This window comes from Marmota flaviventris, chromosome 17, assembly GCF_047511675.1.
Source record: "Marmota flaviventris isolate mMarFla1 chromosome 17, mMarFla1.hap1, whole genome shotgun sequence".
Taxonomy (NCBI): Eukaryota; Metazoa; Chordata; class Mammalia; order Rodentia; family Sciuridae; genus Marmota; species Marmota flaviventris.
Window position 1 is genome coordinate 25,157,924 of NC_092514.1, and position 18,858 is coordinate 25,176,781.

The 18,858-nt window shown below is 45.3% G+C and overlaps 1 protein-coding gene across 2 annotated transcripts; it reads right to left on the reverse strand.

Moving 5' to 3' along the window:
• Nucleotides 1-1,967: 1,967 nt before the first annotated feature.
• On the reverse strand, nucleotides 1,968-18,854 carry Wrap53 (WD repeat containing antisense to TP53). 2 transcript variants are annotated; one of them, XM_027946780.3, is made up of 10 exons: nucleotides 17,321-18,854; nucleotides 17,108-17,206; nucleotides 16,770-16,881; nucleotides 4,230-4,318; nucleotides 3,945-4,035; nucleotides 3,705-3,837; nucleotides 2,858-3,066; nucleotides 2,598-2,701; nucleotides 2,323-2,457; nucleotides 1,968-2,231 (listed from the first exon to the last, which is right to left on the reverse strand). In XM_027946780.3, exons 1-10 carry the CDS (start codon nucleotides 17,716-17,718, stop codon nucleotides 1,985-1,987), a joined length of 1,617 nt encoding a protein of 538 aa, XP_027802581.2. In that variant the 5' UTR covers nucleotides 17,719-18,854; the 3' UTR covers nucleotides 1,968-1,984. The 2 variants fall into 2 exon arrangements, with proteins under 2 accessions (XP_027802581.2, XP_071459841.1); XM_071603740.1 differs by having other exon boundaries at nucleotides 3,945-4,053.
• Between the last annotated feature and the right edge of the window lie 4 nt (nucleotides 18,855-18,858).

The window sequence follows — 18,858 nt, forward strand, 5'->3', positions numbered from 1 at the left end:
CCTCGCGGACCCGCTTCCTGCTCTGCCCGCACCCCGGTTCCAGAGCGCTCAGCCCCACAAGAGCTCTTCCAGGGGCCGTCTGCCGGCGCCCTACGCTCCCCGGGCCCACGCGCCAGCACCCCGGGAATTGTGTGCCGCCCTAAGTGGGGGACTGGGGGACCCGGGGGCCGGGAGGGGGCGGCATGGGGCGCCGGGCGAAGGAGCGAGGAAGGGGACGCCGAGCCGGAGCCCCAGCCTCGCCGGGATTGAGGGCAGCGGGCTAAGGGAGGAAACCAGTCCCGAGCCCAGGAGGGGGGAGTTAAAGGAGAGGCGGGGAGGGGGAGAGGATGGTGGAGGGAAAAACCGGAGCTGGAGCTCAGGCGGAGCGGGCGGCAGCATCCCGCGGCCCACGCCCCCCACACCTCCCTCACCTCGCGCACCTCCCGCACGCCCGCCGCGGCCGCCTCGCCCGCCGCCCCGCCTCGCTGCCTAGCGCGGTCTCTCACGCCCCCTTTGTCTCTCTGTCTCGGTCTCTGAGTTGCTGCGCGTCTCCCCTTGCTGCCCTCCGATAACCGGAGCGGTTGGAATCTTCCTTTCTCGGATCCAGAAAGACTCTCGCCCTCTCCATCCCGAGGAACCCACCCCTTTTACTCCCGCAGCCTCCTCCTCTTCCATCCCAAAACAACACCGATTTTTCCGGGGAGGCCTGGAGAGAATAATAATAATAACAACCTTGATGGCTAGACACTTCACAAAGTGTGGCTGAGTTGATCGTCACGACTACCTGTGTGAAGTGGGAGGGGCCGAGCTACCGATCCCATTGTAGTGATGAAGAAACCGAGGTTCTGGAAAGGACCCCATGACTTGCCCAAGGTCATATAGGGAATCTGGAATAAAGCCACTAACCAAACCGATGCTGAGCTCCCCCGTTCCTGGGATTCTTTTGTCACAGCTTCCAGGATCCTTTACTGTTATCTGGGTCTCCAGGTGAAAGACAAGAAATGAGGGAGTAAACTTGGGCCCTTGTTAGGTGGTTGTGGGGAGAAGTGAGGTGGGTGGGAGGCAGGGAAGGGGTACCTAAATTCCCAAACCCGCACTGCTTTGGAAGGGCTGTTTCCAATTATCCTGGGGGAAGGGAGGTGTTGCCTTTTTGGGTGAAAGAACCCGGCTTTCAGCACCTCCAGGCAGTGGCAACATTCCTCTTTCCTACTCAAGCCTCCACAGGCTTTTCTCTTCCCTTTGATTGTGAGGTCCCCATCACTTTCCCTGCTGACAGTATCTCTTCAAAGACCCCCTTCTCTGTGTTTGGCAAGGTGTATTATGGGGAGGGAAAGCTAAGGAATGGAACTCGACCACCACCAGCTGCCGAATGAAGCCCCTCAACCTTGTCTTGCATCTAAGGGGGAAGACTGATGTGAATGTGACATCTATATTTTTCCACACCTTTACTCTTTCATGTGTCCTTGACTCTGGCTACTGTGTTGCCTGCCTCCTGGGGAAGTTCAGAGGAGTGGAGGCAAATGCTCCAATACTCCTTCACCAGAGCAGAGAGTAATGGTCCCTCTGCTGCTGGATTATGGTAAATAGTGTAGAGTGCAAGTGAGCTGGTGTCTTGTCTGTCACCATCTACAGTCTCACACAGTCACACCCAACAGTCTGACACTGAGCTCCTGCCACTCCTGTTCAGCCCAGCTCACCCTGACCCCTGCTGCCCCCACCTTGAGAGTGAGATTTCAAACAGGTTTCCCCCTTCAGTTTACCAAGTTGCCTAGCAACCAGACAATTGATGGCATGAGGCCCCACCCCCACCCACTTGACTTCACACACAGTTCAGTGGCTGGATTGGCTCCCTTCTAGCCCCACCTCTCAACTCCTGGTTTCAGGAATAATATGCCAGTCCCCAATGCTGCTGGACAAGGAAGCCCACTAATCACCCTTTCCAGCCCCCACCTCTGTCACAACCTCCCAAACAGACACAAAGACTCCAGTATCATATAAAATCTTTTTATATAAGTTCACTCCCACTTCCCTCGGTCCCTCCTTGTCCCTTCTCATCCTGGTGATCATCAGGGATACTGGGATCTGGGCCACCCCCACACCACCAGAGCTGAAGCCGACATTCCAGGTGGACGTGTCGAAAGGAGAGCAGAGGGAGGTCTGGCTCCTGTTCCCCTTCATCCCCACTGTCAGTGGGCTCCGGAAACACACGCTGACCGGAGGCAGTGGCCAGCAGAGGCAGGCTAGGGTGCAGGCTGAGGGAGAGACACAGGATCTGTAAGCACCTCAGGGACTCACCTCCCTCCCCAACCCCAATCCTGAGATCCCTGGAAGTAAACTGAGGACCTCACTCCATTGGTGCAGTCCTTCTGGGGCAGAAAACTCAGCACAGGCTCTGGACTCCCATCCTTGCCAGTCTCACTGATGTCCCACACAGAGACAGCCCCGCTGGTGCTGCCACTTGCTAGGAACTGGCCGCTCCTGAGGGAGAGATTTGTTGGCATACAGGCATCACTCCTGGGGCAAGAACCCCTCACACTCAGAAGATGGGACCCTTAGCTGGTCTCTGCATCCCTGGGGATGGTCAGGGCCTTCCACAGGAAAGGACCACAGTCACTTACGGGTCCAGATCAAAGTAGATGCGCTGATTGGTGGTTACCTCCCGACTCAAGGACCAAAGCGGATGACCAGGCTGCCGGAGGTCCCAGCAGAGGAGCTCAGCATCCTAAAGACATAGACCAGGAACCTAGAGTGTCTGTCCCCCAATATCACACAATGTCCCTTCCTCCCTCATGCTTGGCATTCTCCAACTCCTGCCCTACATCCTCACTCCTGCCATAGTGTCACCCACCTGCTTGGGCTCTCAGGTTATGACTCCTACCTTGCGGGCTCCTGAGAAGAAGCGGTTGCCATCAGGGTGAAAGCAGAGGTGGGTGATGCCCCCTTGATGCCCTCCAAGCAAGGCAAGATGAGAGCCATCATCCCAGGCATACAGGCCCAGGGAGCGGCCATAGGAGCCACAGGCATAGAGGGGCTGGGCTGGGCTGAAGGCTATGCAGGAGATGATGCCACTCTGACCTTGTTTTTTTGCTAAAGGGAAGGAGACACAAAGTGAGGGAGAGGGCAATGAAACATGGCATTTATCAGGCTAAGCAAAAGCCTATCTGTCCCCTGTCACAGCACCAATATACTAGGACTCAACATTTCCCTCAATCTGTTTGTCACAAGCAATATAAAAACTGATGTTCTCCAGATCCTTCTATTCCCCCACACCAAAGGACCTAAATGTCCAAGGCCCCCCTTCTTCCTTCTCAAACCCCATTTTTCCTAGAAGTGTCAGAGAGCTAAAGGCCTACAGGAAATGAATTTGGCTTCATCTCAAATTTTCTAGAGGGCTGGGGATGTAGCTCAGTGATAGAACACTGGCCTGGTACCCATGAGACCCTGTGTTCCATCACAAGCAACACAAAAATAAAATTTAAAAATTTCTAGAGATTAGAAAACTTTTGGTGCACAGCTAACAGCATAGGCTCAGGAGTGAACTAGATGGATGACCTTGGCAAAGTTTCCTGAGTCTATTTTCTTCTCTGTAACTGTACTTTACCTCCCAGGACTAAAGTGAGGATAAAGCAAAACCCACAAGTGGCCTCCTGGCTCCCACAAGGCCCTGATGCTGGCAGCATACCTTTCCCTTTCTTCCTCCCTTGGGTGGGGGCCCAGGTGCTTACCAAATGTGGCTCGCACCTCACAGTCTCGGCCAGGTCGGGATGTGGAGAAGACTCGCACGGTCCGATTGAAGCCACAGAAGAGTTGGGAGCCATCCGGGGAGAAGCAGAGTGAGTGGGCTGCCGTCAGCTCATCCTGGGGGCAGGAAAAGGCTGAAAACAGGCCTTGCCAAAGCTCAGCTGTCCTCAAGGAAGGAAAGCTGGCCCCAGACAGGTGCTGGGGCTAGGCAGGAAGGTCTGTACCAGGTGGTTGTAGGCACGAAAGGAAGCCCGAAGCTCTCCAGTGAATGCATCCCAGATGTGAATTGGGTTCTCCCGACTGCTGCTGGCCACGCTGAGAGAGACATGGACACTGAGGCCCCAGCACTGTCAAAGGAAGGGGAGGAAACCAACTGACCAGCCCTCTCAGCTCCCATCTGAAAAGCACAATGAGCCTTCCTCCTCCCAATACTCATGGAAGCCACTGACTCTTAGTAGAGGGCCCCTTTGAAACTGGGATCTGGGGGGAGAGCAAAGAACATCACTTACTAGGAGGTGTCTGGTTGGGTTGAAGACATCAGCGAATACCAGCAGTAATCATATATGGTATCACCCTCCATCATTCGAAGGACAGGGGCCTAGACCGAGACGGGAAAATGCCAAGATTACTGGCAGGGGAGTCAGAGGCTCATGCCTCTACTGGGTTTATGGCAGAGAAGGAGACCATGTATTGGCATGAAGTAAGTAGGAGAAGACAGATAGAGTATACACAAAAAAAGGAATTTTTATCTCAACGTTCCAAGGTTGAACTCAGCCTCTTTGTCAGAATCAGATCACCAAAGCCATATGAATTCGTGCCTTTTAAACACTTACAAGGGGAGAAACAAATTGAATACTCCAATCCAGAGACAAAGAATCAACCAGTAATAGAAATATTTGGTAGGCACCTATGAGCTGCCATGCTATCCTTTAAAAAAATTATTAGTGCTGGAGATGTAGCTCAGTGGTATAGCACTTGCCTGTGTGCCACATGTATAAGGTCCTGGGTTTGATCCCCAGGACTACAGAAAAATAAAATTAAAATTAAACAGTTCAAACATGAAGTGTTTTTTGGTTTTGTTTTTTTTTTTTTTTTTAAATCCTGTGATTTCTCCACCCAGCTTTAGAGGGGAAAAAAATACATTAAAACTCCTTCCCTCAGAGGTAAACATATCCTGAATATATCATTCTCATGTATTTCTTTAGGCATATATTCATAAGGAAAAAACAGTACCTAGCATTACAGTGCATGATTTTAAGTTTAATATATTTATTTTGGGGGAGTACCAGGGATTGAACTCAGGAGCACTAAACCACTCAGCGACATCCTCAGCCCTATTTTGTATTTTATTTAGAGATAGAGTCTTATTGAATTGCTTAGCACCTTGCCACTACTGAGGCTGGCTTTGAACTAGCTCTTCTCCTGGCTCAGCTTCCCTAGCTCCTGAGATTACAGGTATGCACCATTGCACTGCTCGCTTAAGCTTAATATTAATGGCATCACATGGTATGCATTCCTGATTGTGGTGAGATTTAACCAAATGACACATTTTCCTCTAATTCATGCATTTGCATTGCTGCATGGTACTCCAGTTTTGAATGTACCTAGATTGATCAATCCTCTCCTGCTGCAGTCATTGAAGATTTTCTATTTTTTTACTCATATGCTTTAACATTCTAAAACACATATGGAAGGGTTCCTCTAGTTTCTGCTAAAGAATAAAATTACTGGCCTTTATACTATAAATTTTGCCAGCTTGTTGAAATAATGTCAAAGTTTTTTCCCCAAAGTGCTCATCCTTATACAGCAGCAGCATATAAGAATGCCTGGTATCCAGCAGCTGGGGAAGCTGAGCCAAGAGGATCATGAGTTAAAGCCAGCCTCAGTAACTTAGCAAGGCCCTAAGCAACTCAGCGAGACCCTGTATCTAAGTAAAAAAAAAAAAAGCGCTAGGAGGGCTGGGGTTGTGGCTAGTGAATAGAGCGCTTATCTAGCATGTATAAGGCACTGGGTTGATTCTCAGCACTGCATAAAAATAAATGAATAAAATAAAGGTCCATCAACATCTATAAATAAATAAGTAAATAAATGAAAGAGTATTGGGCATGTGGCTCAGTAGTTGAGCACCCCTGGGTTTAATCCCCAGTACCAAAAAAAAAAAAAAAAAAAAAAAAAAACCTGCCTGGTATTCTTTATCCTCTTGGCATTGCCAGTTTTTTGTTTTTGTTTTTTTTTTTTCAAATTTTCTGTTTGAAGGCTGTGAAATGGTATTTTGTTATGCCATAAATTTACATTTCCATCATTGCTATAAAGTGAGATTAGATTTTTTTTTTTTTGTACTGAGGATTTAAATAAGGGGAGCTTTGCCACACTTTTTTTTTTTTTTTTTTTTTGAGACAGTGTTGCTGAGTTGCTGAGGGATCTCACTAAATTGCTGAGGCTAGCCTCAAACTTGCGATCCTCCTGCCTTCACCTCCCAAGTCCCTGGGATTACAGATGTACACAACTGCACCATTAGACATTTCTCTCGCTCTCTCTCTCTTTTTTTTTTGCTGTTTAGGTATATCTTTTCATAAATTTTGCCCATTTTTCTAACAGGTTGTCGTCTTTTTCTTACTGATTTGAAGGAAATCTTTAAATAGTCTTGATACTAGTCTTCATCAGTTATTTGGTGACCCTCAGGGTGACATCACCTAGCTATGACTTCAGTTTCTACCCCATCACTCTGAATCTATAGATAGCTGCCCGGTGGAAAATTCTATCTGAACATCCCACAGGCACCTCAAGTTCAATTTATCCATCATAGCTCTGCACCTGCTAGTCCTCCTAGGCCTCATACCCAGTTTTCAAGTCTGGAATGTGTGTGCCAGCCTTGACCACTCCTGGCTCAACCTACAACCAAATCTGCCAATTCTTCCTCCAGGTTTCAATCTGTTCTCTCCCTTTGTTCCCTCTCCCAAGATCCCATTATGAGCTACTACTGCCTTCTTGCCAGCACTTCTGCAACACTCCAGGTGTCCTCTGGTCCTCTCTGTACCGCATGTTCCAACCTGTACATCCATTCTCCATACTCGCAGTCCAGCAAGGCCCCTGAGATCTTATGTAAATTGGATTCTGCAATATCATCCTCTTTCTTAAAATGTTTGAATGATTCCTTGTAGTCCATCCCCTTATAAAGACGTTCATTACTATGCTACTAGACCCACCTCTATCTACTCACTCCATTTAAAATTTCCATGTACCACCATTTTGACTCACAGGCCCCAAAAGAAACTACCTCACCACACTCTCAACCTGCAGGTTTTCACATATACTAGTCTCCAAGTCTGGAATATTCTTCCTTCATCTCCTCATAATTCCTCCAGATTGAATGCTCATCACTCAGGGCTCTTAGATGTTTCTTCCTCTGGAAGCCTTCCCTAAGCCCTCAGGATGAGCTGCTCCACGTTCCTATAGCCTCTGTGCTCCTCACTCTGCATCATCTCTGAGAAGTGGGGAATCACACCTGCCTTGCTCACCACAGTCTCCTCAACACCTCGTGCATAATCAGCAGTTAGTAAATAATATTTTCATGGCATATGGAAACAGGAGACTGTTTCAGCAACATGAGGCCCAAAATAATAGGACTTTGACTTAAAGCAGTCAGTGGATTGGACAGAAGTGGATGGATTAAAGATTAGATGGATTTAATGAGATTTGATAATTAATTGGATGTAGGGGGTTAGGAAAAGCAAGATTAAAGGATGAGACCCTAGCTTCTGGCTTGGATACCTCAGGATATGAAGATGGCAGAGAACTTGAGGACCAAAGGCAAGAGACTAATGTCCTTGATAAGTGAGAGAGAATCAGATATGCATATGCCTCAAAGGAAAAGATTTTGCAAAGAGGAAAGAACAAATGTGGTGGGGCATGCCTGTAATCCCAGTGACTCAGGAGGCTGAGGCAGGAGTATCACAAGTTGGAGGCCAGCCTCAGCAACTTACCAAGGCCCTGTTTTGAAATAAAAAGGGCTGCAGGTGTGGCTCAGTGTGTAAGTGCCTATGGGTTCAATCTCTGGTACCCCCCCCCCCCAAAAAAAAAGAGCAATTGCCTGGCTACAGCATTTGGAAATGAGAACACCCCACTCCGAACCTGACAGATAGAAGGCAAAGAGGATGCAAAGCCTCTGTGGAGAGGGATAGAGGTATAGTGAAGGCCTCCTGCAAAAGGCACAGGGTAGGGCGAGTGCTCAGAGAATTGGAACGTTAAGAAAGAGAATCCTAGAAAGCTCTGTGAAAGGATAGAAAAGGTAGAAGAATTGGGGAACTATGCTGGGAAGAGAAGGGGTGTGTGTGGGGGGGGTACTGGAAACTGAACTCAGGGGCACTTTACCACTGAGCTACATCCCCAGCCCTTTTTATTTTTTTATTTTGAGACAGGGTCTCACTAAATTGCTAAAGCTGTCCTCAAACCTGGAATCCTCCTGCCTTGGCCTACCAAATGACTGGGATTATAGGCATGCACCACTGCACCTGGCCATCTCTCAGTATCTGTGGGGCTTTGGTGCCAGGAACCTCTAGGTACCAAAATCCACAGATGCTCAAGTCCCTTCTATAAAATAGTGCATATGTGCACTGAACCTACAAAAAACCTCCCATATACGTTAAATCATCTCTAGGCTGCTTATAATACCCAATACAATGTAAATGCTATGTAAATAGCTGTTACACTATGTTATTTAGGGAATAATAACAAGGAAAAAATCTGTACATGTTGAGCACAGCAATGTTTATTCTTTTCCAAATATTCTAGATTTGAGGTTGGTTGAATCCACAGATGTAGAAGGCCAATTATACCCCAAAATGTCCTTACAACCATACATTGCTAACAGCAAATAAAAAAGTTAAAGCTTTTGAAAACAAGTTGACTATATTAGAAGACATTAAAAAAAACATGTACATTGCTGGCTATAGTGGCACATGCCTATAATTCCAGCAGCTTGGGAGGCTGAGACAGGAAGATCTCAAGGTCAAAATCAGCCTCAGCAACTTAGCATGAGCCTGCCTCTAAATAAAATATAAAAAGGGGGTGTGGCTATGGCTCAGAGGTCAAGCATGTGAGTGCGTGCGCACGTGCGCACACACACACACACACACACACAATCACAAAATGTATATTGATGCTAGGGTATTTCTTACCTATAATATTCCCCTTAAGAAAAGACTCTCCCGGGCTGGGAATATAGCTCAGTTGGTAGAGTGCTTGCCTCACATGCACAAGGCCCTGGGTGCCCAGCACCACAAAAAGAAAAAAAAAGAAAGAAAGAAAGAAAAAGAAAACACTCTCCCTCTGCATGAGGCCAAGTTCAATTCCCAGCACCAAAAAGAAAATATCCTCCCTCAAAATATATAACGATATTTACTGAAGACTAATTTATGATATTAAAATTCTGGAAATAACCCAAATGTCCAAAATGGAAGAAGAGGTAAAAAAAAAACTATCAAAAGCACTCAATGCAATATCACACACCATTAAACACAATAACTGTGAAGACTGGACTACCATGAAAAACACTCAGGATATGATTGCTCAAAGGAAAAAAGCAGGATACAAAACCATTTACCATAGGATTACAACCACATAAAAAGCTCCAGTACTTGGACAGAGCTTAGAAAGAATGTAGAAAATTTTAAAGGGCTAAGTTTTGCAGAGTGGTAGATAATGATGGCTTTTTCTTAACACTCCTGTTTCTCCAAAACAAATGTGTGCAATAAATACTCAACCTCCCACATTTTCAGAGTCTCTTCTAACCATCTCTACTGGAAACTACCTCTCCACTCCTGATTTCTTTCAGGTTGGCTGCAACCTGACTCCCTAACCCTGAGACATGATCAATTTCTGTTCCAGGAACCAGGGCTTCTAGTACTTTGTACAAATTATCTGTAACCTCCCATCCATGAGTTGCATATTAGGTAAGCATTTAGGACCAGGCCACGCCAAAATAGGCACTATTCTTTAATTTGTTTTTGTATTTACATATATATGTATTCATTCATTCATTCATTCATTTATCCATTCATTAGCAGTACTGGGGATTGAACCCACGGCCTTTCACAATAAGCTACATTCTAATCGACCTTTATTTTATTTATTCATATGCGGTGCTGAGAATCGAACCCAGTGCCTACCACATGCTACACAAGTGCTTTGCCACTGAGCTACAATCCCAGCCCCTCCGATCCTTTTTATTCTTCTTTTTTTTTTTTTTTTTTTGTACTGGGGATTGAACCCAGGGGCACTTTAACACTGAGCCACATCCCCACTCTTTTTTCATTTTGAGACAGGGTCTCACTAAGTTGCTTAGAGCTTCCCTAAATTGCTGAGACTGGCCTCAAACTTGTGATCCTCCTATTTTACCCTCCCTACCAGCTAGGATTAAAGGCATGTGCCACCATACCTGGCTCTTTTTATTCTTTATTTCAAGACAGTGTCTCACTAAATTGTTGAGGCTGGCCTTGAATTCATAATCCTCCTGCCTCAGCCTCCCAAGTCCCCAGGATTACAGGCATGTACCACTGCAATAGCCAGGGACCCCTTTTTTAAGGAAGGCATCAAGATCCACCTTCTTCTGACATTAATTTTAAGCACTAAGAAGTCCCAGTCTTCTGGGTCATCTAGAATTACTTCCATCTGTACACTGCTCAACATACACCCTCATTTGTCCCAATCCCACTTTTTTTTTTTTTTTAAATATTTTTAGTTGTAGATGGACACAATACCTTTATTTTATTTGTTTATTTTTATGTGATGTCAGAGATCAAACCCAATACCTCATGCATGCTAGGCAAGCGCTCTACCACTGAGCCACAACCTCGGTCCCCCAATCCCACTCTTCCCAGCCCTCTCAAATCCTTAGGCCAAGGCCTCTGACATTCTTACTCAAGGATGTAAAAACTCCTTCACTTCTCACCTTCTCCCCAGAATGTTCCATTTGCCCTGCTGGATTTGCCTGGCCCTGGCTGTCCTCTGTGGCCCTCAAGCTGAGATGGCATTACTGTTCATCCCCTTGTCAAAATACACTTCAAGGATAGGAGGTGGGTGGGTAACTCTTTGCTTCCCACTGTCATTTCCAAATCTTCCATTGTTCCAACCCCAATTTCCCCACAGTCCTTGCCATTAGTCTAGCTATCCACTTTCTGTCATACACCCCTATTTCCTGAGACTTTCCTTCCTGGTTTGCCATTTTGCTCCCTACATATCCTCCTGTTACCATTCTTGGTGATTTCCACTTCCACAGTAGCCTATTAATTTGCTGTTCTCTCTACCTGACACAGTCTTCCCACAGGTATCAATTGGTTTCTTTCAGGTCTCTGCTCAGCTGTCACTTAATAGTGAGATCTTTAACTTTTTTGGGGGGTGGGTGGGGGGTGGGGGAGGTGTTTATTAGGAATTTAACCCAGGGACACTCTACCTCTGAGCTATATCCCCAGCCCTGTTTTTTATTTTATTTTCAGACAGGGTCTCCCTAAGTTCACCAGACTGGCCTCAAATTTATACTCCTCCTGCCTCAGCCTCCTGAGTGGCTGGGATTATAGGAGAGTACCACCATGCCCAGTGATCCAGTCCTTTTTAAAATTGTATCTCACAGCTAGGCACAGTGGCACTCACCTGTAAATTCAGCAGCTTGGGAGGCTGAAGCAGGAGGATCACAAATTCAAGGCCAGCCTCAGCAATTTAGCAAGGCCTAAGTAACTTAGCAAAGCCCTATCTCAAAATAAAAAATAAAAAGGGCTGGGGATACGACTCACTGGGTAAGTGCCCCCTAAGTTAAATCCTTGATACCAGGGAAAACAAAGTTACAACTCACTCTTCTAATCCTCTTCTCTGTTTTACTCTCCATGCCATCTGTCAGATACATATATTTTACTTTGTTATTTCCTTTTTCTTTCTTTCTTTTTGAAGTATTGGAGATTGAAGCCCGGAGTACTCTACCACTGAGCTATATCCCCATCCATTTTTAAATTTTTTTAAAAATTTGAGACACAGGGCTGGGGATGTGGCTCAAGCGGTAGCGCGCTTGCCCAGCATGTGTACGGCCCAGGTTGGATCCTCAGCACCACATACAAACAAAGATGTTGTGTCCGCTGAAAACTAAAAAATAAATATTAAAATTCTCTCTCTTTCTCTTAAAAAAAAAAAATTTTTTGAGACACAGTCTTAAGTTGCCCAGCACGACCTGGAACTTGTTGCTCTCCTCCTGCCTCAACCTCCCTAGCTGCTTGGGATCACAGGTATGTGCCTCTGCACCCAGTACCTCATTACTTATTTTCTGCCCATTTCTTTTTGTTGTTGTTTTCCACCTTTTTTTTAATTGTGCATTATAGTTGTACATATTGATGAGATTTATTATATATCCATACGTGCATACAATATAACAATATAATTTGGTTACTGACCGTTTCTTGCACTAGGATATAAGCTTTACAAGGAAAGGGACTTTTGTCTGACTAGTTCTCAGCACCCAAAACAGGAACTGGTATATAGAATATGCTCAACAAAAATGCACTGAAATAGTGGTGGTCTATAATCCCAGCTACTCAGGAGGTTGAGGCAGGAAGTAGCAAATTTGAAGCCAACCCAGGCGATTTAATGAGACCCTTACTCAAAATAAAAAGTTTTAAAAAGATGGGGCTGAGGTTGTGTCTCAGTGGAGAGTGCTCACCTAGCATGTGTGAGGCACTGGGTTCCATCCTCAGCACCACATAAAAATAAAAACAAATAAAAGTGGGGGTGTTGTGTCAAACTACAACTAAAAAAAATAAAAAATATATAAAAAATTTCTTTAAAAAAGAACTGGGGATATAGCTTAATGGTAGAGCATCCCTGGTTTCAATCCCCAACACCACACACACACACACACACACGCACACCAGGGGAAGTGGCACACGCCTGTAATCTCAGTTACTCTGCAAGCAAGAGGATCATAAGTCCAATGTCAGCCTATGCAACTTAGGGAGACCCCATCTCAAAATAAAAAGGACCAAGGGATGTAGCTCCAGGGTAGAGTGCTTGCCTAACATGCATGAAGCCCTGAACTCTATACTCAATACGGGGGGAAAAAAAAACATGCATTGAACAAATAAGAATAAATGGATCCATCAAACACATGGGCCTGTCTCATGCTTCACTTCCCAAGCAATCACAGCCATTGCCCTGGTCTATATCAAGCCCTGGGTTTGTCATAACTGAGATAGCATATCTCAACTTCAGTCTCTAACCAATACCGCCAACCCATCTAGTTAATTGGCTCTGCCATTTCTACCATGACGCTTATTCAACTTCATCAAAAACATATTTACATATTTCTAGTTTACCATGACAAGCCAACCCCTGAGGACACCCTTGAGATATCCTTGTCTTTCTCTCTTGGCAAACCCCAACCAGACTGTCCTCCTCTTTCATGCTTACATACAAATGACTACTAGGCTTCACTGAATAATTGCTATATGCTAAGCACTTTTTAAAGCACTTTACATTAATCCATCATTAATTCTTTTAATTTCCAAAACTGTGAGGTGGGTGCCATATCCTCACTTTACAAAGAAACTACCATCACTTAACCTGTCAGGAAAGATATACAACCACACTAACTGGCTTCACTTTAAATGGATGGCAACAGTTAGGTGAGGTTGGCACACACCTGGAGTCCCAGCTACTTGACAGTCTGATCAAGAGGATTACTTGAGCCCAGAGGATCAAGGCCAGCCTAGACAACATAATAAGACCCTGACTTAAAAAAAAAAAAAGGAACAGCCAGCTGCCTGCAATCCCAGTGGCTCAGGAGGCTGAGGCAAGAAGATGACAAGTTTATAGTCAGCCTCAGCAAGTTAGTGAGGTACTAAGCAACTCAGTGAGACCCTGTCTCTAAATAAAATACAAAAAAAGGGTTGGGGATGTTGGGATGTAGCTCAGTGGTTAAGTGCCTCTGGGTTCAATCCCCAATATCAAAAAAAAAGAACAGCAACAAACCTCTGGCAGGCACTGTGAAAAGAACAGTAAAACCATCTTCAACTTAACAATGGTTCAAAATATGATTTTTCATCTTTATGATGGTGCAAAAACATGCAGTATCATGAGTGAAAACACAATCCACCATGTGAAGGTGTGATGTTTGGTACATTAGGTGTATTAAATGCATTTTCAACTTACAATATTTTCAACGTATGAGAGATTATCAGGATGTAACCCTTGTCAGTCAAGGAGCATCTATACTACCACGTTCCTCAGTAGTTTGGATTTTCTACTTTCTAGGACAGATTATTTCATGCCTTCTGCTCTCTCCACAAGGGCCCTCTTCCTTTAGCTAGAGACCTCCCTTTATGCTTCACTGAGAATAGAGAAACCAAGAGATAGGAATATCCAAATCTTCTAATCACCAAACAGCTGCCTTTGAATGCTCTACCTTTCTTCCTATGAAGAGGAAGGACACTGCATTTAAGCCAACATCGCCATTGAGCTCTAAATCCTGTCTTCACTGAACCACTCAGAAACTTTGTTATCCCCTCTCTCTGCTACAGCATTGCTATGGTTTAAATGTGTTTGCCAAAAATTCATGAGTTCACAACTTAAACCCCAATTCACGCAGTGATGGTATTTGGAGGTGGATTCTTTGGAAGGGAAACAGAGTGACAGGAGGTCATGATGGTAGAGCCTCCGTGATAGAAATTAGTGACTTCATAAGAAGAGAAGAGAGACCTAGGTTTGTATGCTGCCATGTCAGGATGTCTTCCACCAGGCTATGACACAACAGAAGACTCACCAGATGTGATCCCTTGACCCTGGGCTTCCCAGACAACAGACTGTCACAAATAAATCTTTCTTTATAAATTACCCAGTCTCAGGTATTCTGTTGTGGCAACACAAAACAGAATAAGACAAGCATCAATTCCTTTCTCTCTGCTGGGTTATTCCTGACATCACAAAACACCCAATAAACCCTCTAACCCACAATCCCTTTGGTCACATTTTTTGGCTCCCTTTCACAGAAAAACTCCAAATAATTGTCTATTCTTTTCCTTCTACCACAATAATCAGTTTCTGCCTCCGTTGCTCCTCTGAAAGCACTTGTCAAGGTCACTAATATCCTCTTGTCAGTGTCTCCATTTTTTTCTTTTTTGGAGTACTGGAGGATGAACCTAGAGATACTTTATCACTGAGCTATATCCTGAGTCCTTTTGAGACTGGGTCTCACTTAGTTGCCTGGGCTGGCCTCCAACTTGCAATCTTCCTGCCTCACTTCCTGAGTAACTGGGATTACATGTGTGCGCCACACATGGTCTCTTGTCATTCTCTAAGTCTACCTCACTCCATCTCTCAGCAGCATTAGTCATGATTGTTTCCACCTTTATTGCTTCTCCTATACCTGGGCCCAGATGCTGGTGCACCCATGGCTCTATATGGGCCTTCTCCTCATTCACCTACTCTCTCTCTCTAGAGAATGAATCCATCCTCGAGGCATGAGATGCCATCAAAAAATATTCTACCACTTCTTAGAGTAAATCCCTGACCCCACTTTTTCCCCTTAGGATTACATCTCCCATTTAATATACTTAATACCCCTTGACTTCTATCCTCAGATCTATTTTCTCCTTTGAATAAAGTGTTCTACCAACCACCCAACTGCAAAAATCTAAACATCAAGAGCTGCAGTTGTAGCTCAGTTTGCCTAACACGAGTGAGGCACTGGGTTTGATCTTCAGCACCACATAAAAATAAGTAAAATAAAGGTATTGTGTCTATCTACAACTAAATATACATATATAAAAAAAACTTAAAAACTTAAAAATCTGAACATCACCTTCCCTGTACCTCCACATCCAATGAATCTTCAAGTCTTACAAAATACACTTCAAATCCATCCACATCTCTACATCCCTCCTAACATCGTTTCACCAGCTCACCATAATCTTTCACCTGGATTAAGTGCATCCTAGTGAGTCTCCCTGATTCACTCTTGCTCACCCCAAACCCACTCACTTCTCTCTTCTAAAACTTTCCTATTGATTCTCGAACTCCAAAAGGCCTTCCCAGAAGACCTCACATGACGTTGCTGCTAGTCACCTCTGTATACTCACCCCACTTTCCTCCACACTGATATTTTTTCTGTTCTATGAACATAAAAAGCTCTTTCCCAGCTCTGGGTCTATTTATAATACTCTTGCTTCTTCCTGGAAAGTTCTTGCCCTGGATCTTCATCTGACTGATTCATTATTCTTTTCAGATCGCAGCTCAAATATCTTTTCAGAGAGCCCCTCCCTGACCACTGTATCTAAAGTGGAATCTTCCAGTTGGTTTCTCCTGGTTCTGTTTGTTCCCTTCAGAGTATGCATATATGCATTTATTTTAGAGATAGGGTCTCACTATGCTGTGCAGGTTGATTCAAATTCCTATCTCAGTCTCCCAGAACATTTATTTTAATCTGTTATGATCTTGTTTATTTATTGGTTTACATTTGCAAACCATACACAAAAAAAACAGCTCTTCATCTATCATGTTCAATTCTTTATCATTTCAGCAATACAGTGACTAACATATTAGTAGTTATTCAATAAATATCTATAATAAATTAAACACTGTCACAAGAAATCTACTACTTTCTAGAGAAAACAGATATTCCTGACTAAAGAAGGGTCAAATACCCCCCCCTCACTTCAGTGGAGGGGTTTCTAGGGATTGAGGCATATGTGCTTTACCACTGAGTCACACATCCAGTCCTATTTATTTATTTTGAGACAGAGTCTCACAAAGTTACTGGAGCTGGCCTTCAACTTGTGATACTCCTGCCTCAGCCTCCAGAATCACTGCGATTACAGGAGTGTACCACCATACCCACAAACATCTCTTAAAATGACTTCAAAATTCAGGGCAAAAATGCTACATGTGAAAATTCATAGAGCAGGGAAAGTACTATTTGTGAACAGAAAATTTGTGGACTATACTTTCTTCATCCACATGAAGGGTTTAAATGTGCAGTGTCTCCAAAAAGGAACAGAGTTAGAGCCTACCCTTACCATTTCTGTGTATTCCACTTGCTCTCCTTCATTATACAGCTCTGGGGGCAGGTTATAAATCCGCAGGATGTTATCAGCACTATTGGTCAAGATGCAGGAACCATCAGGGGCCCTAGAAATATAGCAAAGAGTTAGGAAACTGGACAGACTTATGCCTTCCAAGTATAGGGTCTACCTCTGTAGTAAGTAAGCCCCCGAGTCCTTGTAAGACACAAAGTCATAGAAAAATTTTAAGCTCAAATACTCTGAGGGATTCCCCTCTTGTGCCCACCTCTGGTGGATGCTTTCCCCAGACAAGTGAGGTGTTTTCATCTCTCTGCCCCATTGTCCTTACTTACCACTTACAGCCTTTCAAGAAGTTCTCAGGTTGGGAGCTAAACTCAGACCAGGAACCACTGAGAAACCGAGGTATCCGGGAGAAGCTGTAGTTCCAAGTGCTGTAAGGAAGATGAAGGAACAAACCTGGGTCGCTGAAGCAAAGGTGAAATGCACCTGGAGAAGTGAGCACACACTTTCACTCTCCTTAGATGACAAAGTCAACTACCACTTACGTGTCTTCCTCATCCTCTGGAGCAGCTTCCTCAGACACGCCTTCCATGGCTTCTTCGGACCCCAACTCCGGAACACTCATTTTTTCTGCAGGAGAGCTAGCATTTTCATCAAGTTCTTGCTTCTTGATTTGAGGACTCAACTCACGAGGAGTATCAAACTCTGCTTCCAAGGGAGTGGAGAGAGATGCTGGGGTCTCCTCCCCCAGCTCCTGGGACACAGCTGAGCCAGCCACAGGATCTGGGGACCTCTGGGGCAGATCATCTCCACCAGGTGGCGGTGGTATAAATTCAGGGTCTGTATTTTTATCCATCGGAGAAGCGTGGAGAGAGGGACAGGCAGGGGCCTGGTCTAAAGGAAGGCTGTCTGGAGCCAAGAGTTGCTCCTCCGACGTCTTCATGCTGCAGAGGAAGCGCGGCAGACATTGGCCTAAGCCGGGCAAGTCTCTACTCCTACGGGCGGCCCGATGCACAGGACTGCCGGAACTGCTTCAAAGTTCTCAGGGATCAGAAGTGGGGAAACCCACCAGTGCCTTCTTTCCTTTTCCGTGGAGGAGGCAGAAGACCCCCGGCCCGCGAGAATACAAGGACATCAAGAGTAAAGGCACAACTCTGCTAAGAACCTCGGGCCGCTCCGCGCCTCTTGTTCTCGCGGGACTTGGGCCCGACTTCCGATTGGCCCTCGGAATCCCGGATCAGCTTTCGCGGGCGACCCACAGAGAGGCGAGAAGTACCGGTAGGATTCGGCGTACGCAACAAGCCTTAGGAATCCTAATAGCTGCTGGGAGTTGTAGTCTGAACGTTCCGTCTAGGCCAGAATGCCTGAGCTCCCCTTAACCGTCCACCACGGTAATTCTTAAAGCACCTACCTGCCCTCGCCTGCAGAGAGCGCTTGCTTCAGGTTTTGCATTTCATCCGCCCAATTCCTCAGACCTCTTCATTCATTCGACAAATATTATCAAGCTCTTAACTTCCTACACAGCACTATACTAGGCATTGGAGAATACTGCAGTAAATAAGATAGCTAACAATTCTCTACCCTAAAGTCGATGCACAAATGGGTCTTTTCAGTGATAAGGGCTACGAAGGAAATTAAACAAGATAGTGTAATATAAAGTCTCCAGGGGATCACAGTTGATTGAGATATTAAGGAAAGCCTTCCTAAAAGGTGACATTTTAGCTAATGACAAGAAACGATCCAGCTAATTCTGAAAGCTCAGTATTCCAGGCCGAGAGAATGGCAAATGCAAGTTTTCTTCCTTCCACCCTTTATACTTGACACATTAGCGGAGTCCTGCAAAATTTCTACCAATTCTGCCCTCACAGCTCTAGCTTGTATTACTTTCCTGCTCCAAAATGTCAGGAGCTACAACGCGAATCCTGACTCTTCGCATCCTCTCCAACTTCTTCCATCCGCCTGCAGGCGAATTACTTGCCCTTACTTGTCATGGCGACTGTCCAGCTTTGTGCCAGGAACCTCGCGAGGGTTGCTGGGATTGGGATTTTCCCCTCCCATGTGCTCAGACTGGCGCTAAAAGTTT